At 67.1% G+C, this 10,239-nt stretch overlaps 1 protein-coding gene across 1 annotated transcript in view; it reads left to right on the top strand.

The window, feature by feature from the left end:
* The window catches only part of MEGF6 (multiple EGF like domains 6), a gene marked incomplete at its 5' end in the record, with an annotated part of 86,900 nt that extends 79,657 nt beyond the window's left edge, over window positions 1-7,243 (top strand). The window contains 7 exons of the mRNA XM_080799913.1: window positions 379-507; window positions 1,412-1,540; window positions 1,730-1,858; window positions 2,178-2,306; window positions 2,397-2,525; window positions 3,047-3,175; window positions 4,550-7,243. Coding sequence (XP_080656039.1) covers window positions 379-507; window positions 1,412-1,540; window positions 1,730-1,858; window positions 2,178-2,306; window positions 2,397-2,525; window positions 3,047-3,175; window positions 4,550-4,614 — 839 coding nt within the window. The 3' untranslated portion in view covers window positions 4,615-7,243. The remainder of the gene's footprint in view (window positions 1-378; window positions 508-1,411; window positions 1,541-1,729; window positions 1,859-2,177; window positions 2,307-2,396; window positions 2,526-3,046; window positions 3,176-4,549) is intronic.
* Between the last annotated feature and the right edge of the window lie 2,996 nt (window positions 7,244-10,239).

The raw sequence follows: 10,239 nt of genomic DNA on the forward strand, positions 1-10,239 counted from the left end.
GTGGAGAGTGTCCGTATGACCCCAGTGTCCCTGCCGGCCGGCTCTGTTTCCTCCTCCCCACACCCTGCAGGGGCTTGTGGACCTCTGTGCAGACGGAGGCCAGCTGGGCATCCCGCCGAGGACAGCACCCTTCCCTGAGTCGTGGGGACTTCCCACGGCTTTGGGAAATTGGCTGGGCTGCTGGGAGTGGGTTGGGGGGCAGCAGGGACTCACTGTCCCTGCAGAGCTGGCCTGGCCCCCAGCTGAGCTGCGGGGAGGGGAGATGCCAGGGCGGGCAGAGGCAGGGGACGTCCCTGCAGCCCATCCTGTCTCTGGGCTGACGTGGCACAGAGAAGGGGAGCCGGCAGGGCTGGCCACCATCCTGTTTCCTCCCGGCAGGCTGTCCACAGGGCCGCTTCGGTCCTGGCTGTGCCCACGTGTGCCGGTGCGGGCAGGGAGCAGTGTGTGACCCGGTGACTGGCAGCTGCTCCTGTCCCCCCGGGAGGACTGGCGTCTACTGTGAGCACGGTGAGCGCCTGCTCTGCCTGCCTGTCGTCTCTCACAGATGCCACGGTGTCAGCCCTCGGTGGGGGCTGATGGGGAGAAGCCGTGGGTTCCCAGGGGAGATCCAGGTCCTCGAGCCGGGGCGCATTCGGCCAGCTGCCTCTGCTGATTCCGTCAAGCCGCTGGCAGGGGCCGGGCACGGTCCACCCAGAGCCTCTGAGCTGGAGGGTCCAGTGGCTGTTTTGTCTGAGGACGGGTCTTGCTGGCCCTTTCTGCTGGGCCCGGAGGCCGGGAACCCAGGAGGAGGGAGGCCTGGAGCACAGGGTGTGGTGGGGGAAAGGAACAGTCATGGGGCTCCCGCCCATGATGGCAGTCCTGGGCCCCATGGCCCCATGGCCCCTTGGCCTGGCTCCCACCCCTCGGTCCCTGGTAGGTCAGAGCACTCTGCCAGCCTCTGGGCCTCATCAAGGGGTCAGCGACCCTCCCACTGACCCCCCAGTTCTTAGCCGGTGGCAGCAGAGTTCTAACCGCTAGGGCCTGGCGCAGCTGGGCTGTGTCTTCAGCTCTGGGGACCTACAGCAGCTGTGGGCCCATCAGATTATGACGGGGGCCATCTGGAGAGCCTAGCAGCCTGGCCTCCTCAGCCTGGAGGATGGGCCTGTGCGGAGGGCCGCCACCTCCAGGAAGGCCGCCCTGACCAGCTTCTGCCAGCTGGGCAGGCCCTCCCCGCCCCTCCTCGGTGCTCAGCCAGGCCTGGCATTTGCGGAGAGGAGGGATGAGTGGGCAAGACACGACTGCTCTCCGCTCCCTGGCACGTGTGGGGCAGAGACTGGCCCCAGGGAGTGCTTGTTGAGTGAAGGTGGTGGGGCATGTCCCCAGAGCGTGTCCGGTCCTGGAGCTCTGAGTGGTGCCTGACTTCTGCCCCCAGGCTGCCCTCAGAACCGGTTTGGCGTGAGCTGTGAGGGCGTGTGCTCCTGCAGGAACGGGGGCCTGTGCCACGCGGCCAACGGCAGCTGCTCCTGCGGCCTGGGCTGGACGGGGCCGCGCTGTGAGCTGGGTGAGTGGGCGGACCGAGCCCTGGTCGGGGAGGGGGCTGGCTCCGACCCCCGAGGAGAGCACGGGGCCGCTGTGGGGGCTGGGCGAGACCCCCCCCAAGGTTGTGAGAGTCAGACTAGTGCCCGGGTCCCGCCCCCGGGTCCCCTGCTCCTCCGCCGCGGGAGACTGACCCGCTGCTGACTCTCCTCAGCCTGCCCTCCCGGCCGCTACGGTGCCGCCTGCCGCCTGGAGTGCTCTTGCCGGAACAACGGCACGTGCGAACCCACCACGGGCACCTGCCGCTGCGGCCCCGGCTTCTACGGCCAGGCCTGCCAGCACTGTGAGTCCTGGGGCGGGGACCCCGGCCCCCGCGGCTGCTCATCTCGAGTGGGAGATCGCGGCCCGTGGGGCTTGCGTAGCGATGGCCGCTGCTCCTTTCCCTCCCGGTGGTGGCCCGTGAGACAAGGCCTGGCTCCACGCCCCGTGGGACTCCTCTGGCTCAGGGTCCCATGAGAGCAGCTGAACCTCCCACTGGAGCCCCAGCCTTGACGGGGGGATCCAGGCCCGGGTGGGAGAAAGGGCGAGCACAAGCCCCTGAACCAGGACCTTTGCTCCCGGGGGGCGGACTGAGTAAGGGCTCTAACTGGGGTGTCCTTCAGCCTGTCCCCCTGGCTTCCACGGGGCTGGCTGCCGGGCCGTGTGTGAGTGTCAGCATGGAGCCCCTTGTCACCCCGTCAGCGGTCATTGTGTCTGCCCCGCCGGCTTCTCTGGCCAGCTCTGCGAGCGGGGTGAGTGCTCTGTGTTCCCATGTGCTCCCCTGGCCTTGCCGTGTTGGGTAGGGGACAGGAAGGGACGCTGAGTCCACTGCCCCCCACCAGGGTGTGAACCAGGCTCTTTTGGAGAGGGCTGCCACCAGCGCTGTGACTGCAAGGCAGGGGCACCCTGTGACCCCGTGACCGGCCAGTGCCTGTGTCCCCCAGGGCGCACAGGGGCTACCTGTGACCTTGGTGAGTCTGGGGTCCCGCTCAGCAGGACACGGGCGGGAGTCTCTGCTGGTGGAGAGGATTGCTTGGGCAGGGGGTCCTCTGCCCTCCAGTGCCAGTCCCGCCCTTCTGTACGGGGTTGCCCGTACAGCCCACCTCGTGGGGCTCCTGCTTCGGGACGTCAAGGGCTCACCCTGCTCTGTGGCCGGAACGGGAGCCCCGTGAGGTGGGAAGGACCCTCCTGACCTGCCAGCCTGCTTGGATCTAGAAGGGCCTGTCCGTGGGGGGCCGTGCTCCTGACCTTGCCGTGGCGTGCTCGCCTGGATCTGGGGCATCCCTGATGGCCTGGCCCCCTTTGTCAGCCCTGGGCTGGGTAGGTGCCCAGGACCTGGCACTTTCCCGTGTGGGAGCTCACACAGGGCAGCAAGAGTGAGGCCCGAGAGGCCTCTGCTTCTTCCATCCCTCCACGGAGGGCCTGGGGTGCCCTGGCCAGAGCAGGCAGGATGGCCCTCAGGCCCGTCTCTCCCCCTCCCTCCCGCCTGTAGAGTGCGCAGCGGGCTTCTTCGGGCCTGGCTGTGTCCTGCGCTGCGGCTGCGGGGCTGGGGCGGCCTGTGACCCCGTCACCGGGTGGTGCCACTGTGCGGACGGCTACCTGGGGCCCACCTGCCAGCAGGGTGAGTCAGGCTCCCAAGGGGGAGGCGGGAAGAGTGCCTGCTCCCCAACCCCACCACGGCGGGAACCCGGTCCCTCCTCCCCACACACCGAGCTGAGCGGCCAGGCCAGCTAGCGAGAACGTGGCCGTCCCCGCGGGTGTGCTCTGCTCCTCAGGGGCGGGGACACCGCGCTGCACCTTGGGGCAGGGTTCTGCCGCCCCCGTGGGCCGGGCCGGACAGTCCGTTGTAGCTGGGCGCCCCCGGCCCCCCACCCCCTCCCCGCCTTGCCCTGCTCGTGTGTGAGCCCGTGCACGCGTGGGCTCCCGTCTGCGTGCTGAGCCCTGTGTGTGTGCACACCGGTGCCCGCCGGTGCCCGCCGGCTCCCGCGCCAGCCCCGGGCCGTGGAGGGGGGGGCGCGGTGACAACGGCTTGGCCTCTTGGCTCCCACGAGCCCCGCAGCCCCCGGGGGAACATGCGTCTGCAAGCAGAACTCGGGGTGCCCCTGGAGCCCCCGGTCAGCTCGCCCAGGCTGCCGAAGGGAGGGGAGATGTGTGCTGGGAGGGTGGCGTCCGGGCCTGCGTGGACGGGCTGTGTAGACAGGTGAAGCCAGCAGCCAGGTGGGGAGTGGGGAACCCCACCTGCGGGCTGGATGTTGTATATGCGTGTTTTTGAGCCTGGCAGCCCAGCCTGGCTGTTAGGAGCCCTGGGGTGGGTCTCACGGCGGCGGGCGGCGGGCGGTGGAGGTCCGGGCGATGGAGACCCGCGGGCAGGGCTGCGGCTGCTGCGGACCGAGCGCCCCCACGGCGGCACCTGGTGGTCAGCTGTGGTACTGCGGGCCCCCCTGCCGTCCTGGTTACCGGGACACGTAGCTGGGGTCTGGGCCCTGGGTCACCCTTCAGGCCAGTGGGAAGGAGGAGAGGCAGGGCTGCCCTGCCTTGCAGCCCTGGGCCCTGCCCCCTGCCCTGGAGTGGACTGGCCGGCTTCTTGTAGAGCCCCCGCCGTGCTGCCGGGCTGGGGGAACTGGGAGCCTTCATCCGGGGAGGGGAGAAGCCCCGCTGTTGGCATAGGTGTGAGCAGCGCACGGGCTTCGCTGCTCAGGGAGGACCCTGCGGGCCTGGGTGAGAGAATGGCCTTTGCATTTGGGGGTATCGCTGGCCTGGGACCAGCAGACGGAGGCCGGAGGACGGATGAGGACTGCGCACTAGCACACAGCTCGGGCCCCGCGGGGCAGCGGGCGAGCCAGACCCGGGACCTCACAGATGGGGCAGGGGCTGGGGAGGGAGGAGGGGCCGGGCCGCCAGGGCAGGAGGGGACACGGGAGGTGTGAGCCCAGAGCTCCGGCGGCTTCGAGAGTTTCCACCTGCCGTGACGCCGACCTTTTCCCCGTCTCTACAGCGGCCTCACAGCCGGCGTCTCACCGACCAGCACCGGGGCTCAGCAGCGCGGCTGAGAAGCACTAGCTCAGAGACAGCCCCCGAGCAGGCCCGGCTTCCAGGCGCCTTGGTGACGACTGACGGAGGGCGCCTGCGGGCCGGCCAGGACTCAGCCCAGACTGCCCGGCGCTGCGGCCTCTCGCTGGGCAAGGGGAGGGAGGCCCCGCCTGGCCCAGCTCCAGGGAGCCCAGGCGGTGGGCCCGGCCCCCGGCTGCACAGCCACACAGCCGCGCTGGCCGCAGGAGCTGGGAAGGCCTCCCCCCCCCCCGCCACCCCCTCCGCGCCCCTGGGTGGGGACTGAGGGCGGGCGCAGGTGCAGAGAGGGGTCCCTGCGCTCCGGACAGGTTCTTCTGGTGCTAGGCCCGGGGACTGCTGTGCTCAGCCCGCTCACCTGCCGTCGTAGCGCGCTGTATTTATGGAGAAGTATTTATGGGCGGCTGACCACGCCCCCTGCACCCTGGGCCCTGGAACGCTGCCCGTCCCTGCCTGCCCCCGGAAACCCTGCTGCGGGACTTTGGGGCCCCGTGGGGTCACTGGGCACAAGTTCCGGTACATGTGCAACCCAGAAACCCAAGAAAGAAGCCGCCGCTTCCTCGTGGCCTGTGCCGTCGTTGCTTTGGGCTCACTGTGCGGCCCTCCCAGTGTGCCCGCAGGAGTGTGTTGGGACAGGAACCTCTTCCGGACCAGGGAGGCACCACAGCGCCCCCCCGCCCCATCGGGTCCCTGCCCCTCCCCGGGGGTGGGGTGGGCATTAGGAGAGCTGGGGTCTGTCCAGGTTCCCGGTGCTCTCGGGGGGCACACGGGGGCTGGTCTGTGTGTGGGAGCACGGCCCCGCGGGGAGGAGGCTGGCCCGAAGGCAGGGGTGACGACATGTTTTCAGGGAGGATACAGCGGAGGGGGGTGGTGAGCATCCCAGGGGCAGGTGGCCAGTGGACTGGGTTGGACCCAGATGGCCACGCCGGGCACTTAGGGTCTGAGCTTTAGCCCCTTGCATCCCCCCCAACACCGGCCCAACAAGCGGTTATCCTCAAAAGCAGAGGGTCTGGCGGAGCAAAATGAGGAGGTTCTAGCGGCCGGTCGGTCTCCTTAAGCAACTAGGGAACTGCCCGTTCATGAAAATGTTAGTGGGCTGTGTCCAGGCTTTCCAGTAAGTGGAACGAATGCTCTCGGAGGGGACAGGGTGCCAGGCTGGTGACCACACAGGAGAAGCCGTTCTGGGAGGGGCAGTGGCGAGGGCGGCCCGGCGGCTGGACAGCGGGTTCTGCAGCCCGGGTGCCCTGCTGGGAGGCGGCCGGGAGGCTTGGAGGAAGAGGACGCCGGAGAGGAAGGTTGATGGAGGTGGGGGAGGGCTCTAGGGTGAGAGGAGAAGCAGGCACGGGAGGACCGGTCCCAGACGGAGGCCCCGGGTGTGGCAGGACGAGTCAGGAAGCCGCCAGGTACGGAACTTTAAGGAAACGACCGGCGAGGAGGGGCCCGGAAAGGCCCAGGGAAGAACGGAAACCCGCGCAGCAGACTTGAAGCTCTGGAAACCAGGACATTCTGTTCTCGAAACACCGAAGAAAAATTTCTGGAACTCGAAAGTGTTCGAGTGTCTGAGAAACGAAGCCGGGGTTCCTCCCGGGGGCCGAGCTCCGGGGCCGGAGCCGAAACCCTGGCCGGAGGACGCTCGCCAGCAGGGACGGCGAGAAACACAGCAGGTGCCGCGACACATTCCCGCGTCCGCCGGTGGCGAAGGAGGATGAGACATTCACCATGACTGACCGCAGAGGCTCGCGAGCGGGGGCGGGGAGAGCATGCTGGGTCCCTCCCTGCCGGGGAGGGATGTGACCGACCCCAGACGTAGGCGAGGGGAGGGCCCCTGAGTGCATTCGCCTCCCAGACGGGCCTGCTCCCTGCAGGAGTGCTGGTGGGGCTGGGCGGCCTTTCAGCCCCCGGAGGGCCTGTCCTCGCTGGCGTGGAGGGCGGGGAGGACCAGTGGGTGAGAAAGTAGATCCGCAAGCCCACGCATGGGGACAAGGGACAGTCAGAGCCCAGGTCCCAGGGTGGTCTTAGACCCTGCTCAACGGTATTTTAATGGTGAAAGATGCCCCGGAAGGCTGGACGTAGATGCATACGACGTAAATGAGAAGAAAGCTGGGCTACGAGCGTCGGTGTTTCAGGGTGAAACCTGGGACTCCGGGTGCGGACGTCAGCTCGGGACAGCGGAGGCTCGGAATTCCCAGGACCGAGGCTGGAGCAGCTGGAAAGAAACCGTATCAGCTGGGGAGGCTGATGTGTTCTTAAGAACCCAATAAATACGTCAGGCAGACAGGCCACGGGCCACGAGAGAAGTCTAGTAAGCTTTAGCGCACGGGGGGCACAGTCACGCCCACAGTCGTGGGTCCGTGCTGTCCGCACACAGAACTCACGTCTGTGTGTGTAGGCGTCGCTGTCACACATGGGGACGCGCCGCAAAACCAGGTTCCTGTGAAGACGAGGAGGGAAGGGAAGACCTAGCGCGACCGATGGGTTCGTTAAACAGAGAAGACACAGGAGGATTTAACACAGACGTGACAGGGAGACGCACACACACCAAGAGTGACCGGGTACTAGGAACTTGGAATTTGTTTTCAAATGGTGAGTTTTGAGGGAAAATATGAAATGCTAGGATTGGTGTTGGTAGAAATAAAAAAACAAAAAAACCTCAACAAACCAATAGCAAGTAAATGGAAATAGGAAAGGGAGCCTGTCACCCCCCGGGGAGGGCCCGAGGCTCCGGCCGGTGCGGGCGGGTGTGCCTCGGTTTCCAGACACCGCGAGTTGTTACCGAATGTCTAGAAAGAGGAAAAACAGCTCACCTCGTTTCGGGAGGCCGGTAGAACCCGGCTCTGAAACCAGGGGGGCTGTACAAGGAGATACAGACGGGCGAGGCCCACGCAGAAATCCTTATCCTCGGTACTAGTCACCGAAATACATACTTCGTGAGGACGGATTTGAGACAGGGGGGCACACGCGAGCAGGAGGGCGAGGAGAATGCCAAGCTGATGCCAAGACTCCCCGCTGAGCACAGAGCCCGACTCGGGGCTCGATCTTGTCACCCCGAGATCACGACCTGAGCCGAAATCGAGTCGGATGCTTAACCGAGCCCCCCAGGCGCCCCACCACTCAAACATGTTTTAAAAAATAATACCAACTTGACCCAGTGGGGATCGCACTTGACTCAAATGCCCAGACACTCTAACATCCCAAAACGCGTTGACGTATTTGGGGAGACAAGAGGTCGGAGGGCGGTCTGACGGAAGCGGCTAGAGCATTCTGTGGAATTCAGCATCTCTTCGGGATGTAAAGTCTTGGAGGACGGGGCGGGTACACACAGGAGCTTTGTTGATGATGGCCGCGCCGAGATTCTCTTGACCAGGGGCTCAAGGCTCCGTGAGCCAAGGCGTGCGGGCCAGCCGCGCCCGCCCAGCACACACCCCTGCTCCCCCAGGCCTGGCCGTCTCCTGCCTGTGCTGTCCACCTCCCTGGCCCTGACCCAGGAGCCCCCAGCTCTGTCCTTCCCCTGGGAGAACGTGGTCTAGGAGATGGGGCCCCGCCTGCTCCGTGCTGGACCCCCCCGGGATGGACGGGGCCTGGGTAGGGCCCTGTAACCTCTGTGGGAAGAGCGAACAGCTTCCCCGGGAGGGAGACTGGACACCAGCATGTGTCCCGTCCCCGCCCCCCGCCCCCCCCAGCAGAGCTCCCCAAGCCCCACTGGGTGAGAGCTAGAAACTAGGATGTGAGGCTGTGGGGAAGAGAGAGCCCTGCCCGGGGGCCTGGGCTGCAGAAGGGCCCGCAGACTGGGGGTGAGCGGGGTGGAAAGCACGGCCGTCCCAGGAAGCGCATAGAATCCAGGAAGGTCGACAGAGCTTCGGCAGAGGCTGTGACCAACCAGGAAAGCGCACCGGTACGACAGCCTTCGGCACGGCAGTGAGACCCACCCGTGCCCGCGGTTTATCAGGCGGAAGGACACACAAAGCCCTGGACCGTGCCGGGGGGGAGGGCCCCCGAGCTGGTGCAGCCCCAGGCCCGAGCGCACCCTGCAAGGGGCTGCCGGGGGACGGCTGGGGAAGGGGGTAGGGGTGTCTAACACGGGCCAGGGGCTGATCTCAGGACAGGTGACAGTAACCAAGGGTGACGACGCAGTGTGTGGAGTGCACGGACACCCAGGGCCCCTGAAGGTCTGGATGGAGACACCGACCTGCATGCCTAAGGGGCAAGGGTCAGTGGGTCTGGGGGCTCTCGTCGTGGCGTGAGCATGGGGAGCCCCAAGCACTGCTGGGGTGCCACTGTGGGCACTGGGGGGCACCGGATGTCTTCAGGGCCTGGGCCGGCCAGCCAACCGGGCCCTTGAGGGAAGGGCGTCCTCCCTGCAGAAAGGCCCCAGAATGTTCTGGAGTGGTTCTAGCAGCAAGTGGGTGGTCTGGGACTGCGTGGTGTCCGTTCCCACCCGGGTTGGCTGACGCCCTAGGAAGCCCTGATGGCTGCCCCCCCGCAGTGGGCGGAGGCTCTTGGGGCCTGTTTCCCTGCCTGCAACAAACGGAGCTGTGCAGCTGAGAGCAGGGCTGGGCTAGAGGCCTCGAGACCCCTGCCGAGCCCAGCAGGCGTGGCAGGCTTCTCCCCAGGACGCCCTGGTGTCTGGGGGTGGTGGGGGGATGAAGGGGGTTGGAGGGTTCCTTTCAGGCCTTAAGACCAGCTCTGCTGGAAGACAAGCCAGAGCGGGCTCTGCCTGGGAAGGGCCAGGGTCCAGGCTGGCCTGCTCTGCCCCCAGTAAGGGACCCCAGGCTGAGCAGAGGCTCTCAGGGGGTATCGCGTGGGCACTGTGCTGGGGGAAGCCCTGGCTTTCCTCTCTTCACCGCCCACCCGGCTGGGCTCCTCCAGACTGAAGCAGTGGGGCCCTGTGCTTCCTGATCCCTCTTTGAAGGGTGTCTGCCCTGCCCTGGACGGCTCTGCCCTCCTTGGGGGGACCCAGCACCCCAAGCATCCCGGGCTGAGTATTTTTCCTGCTTGCCGGGGGGTGGGTAGAGGGGACGCCGGCCACTCTGCAGACGGAGGAGGACCCAAGGCTGTGTCCTGGCGGCAAGTCAGGACGTTAAGGGCGTTGGGCGTGGGGCCCAGGGCCGTCCAAACCCTCCCTGCTCCGTTGACTGAACACGCCCCAGCCTGAGGACGGCTGCAGGCAGGGAGTCCGCGGTGAGAGCCAGCAGGCGGGCCACCCTGCTCCTGCTGGGCGCACACACGCCGGCACAAACGCGCCTGCGTGCCGGTGCCCTGTCCTGGTGCCCCCCCCCCCCGCCCCCACCGAGGCTCTGGGAAAGTTGCTGGGAGGTGACCCACCCGACAGGTGGGCGAGTTGCAGTCCCAGCCGGACAGGGAGTGGGAGGAGCTCCCAGGGCCGCCTCCAGAGAAGCCCAGGCCTGCCTCCGGCCTTGAAACCTGACCTGTCCCATCCCCCATCAGGCAGAGTCCCCGCCCAGGACCCCCAGCACTGCGGGGCTCTGACCTCCGCGCGGCCCTTCCGACTGCCCTGAGGCCACCGACGTCCCCTCCGAGGTCAGTGGGGAGGCGCTGCCCACCCCCACCCCCGGTGCCGAATTCCTTCCCCTCCCTGATTCCGCGGGCAGGGCTCAGAGC

This window comes from Martes martes (genome assembly GCF_963455335.1).
Source record: "Martes martes genome assembly, chromosome: 4".
NCBI lineage: Eukaryota > Metazoa > Chordata > Mammalia > Carnivora > Mustelidae > Martes > Martes martes.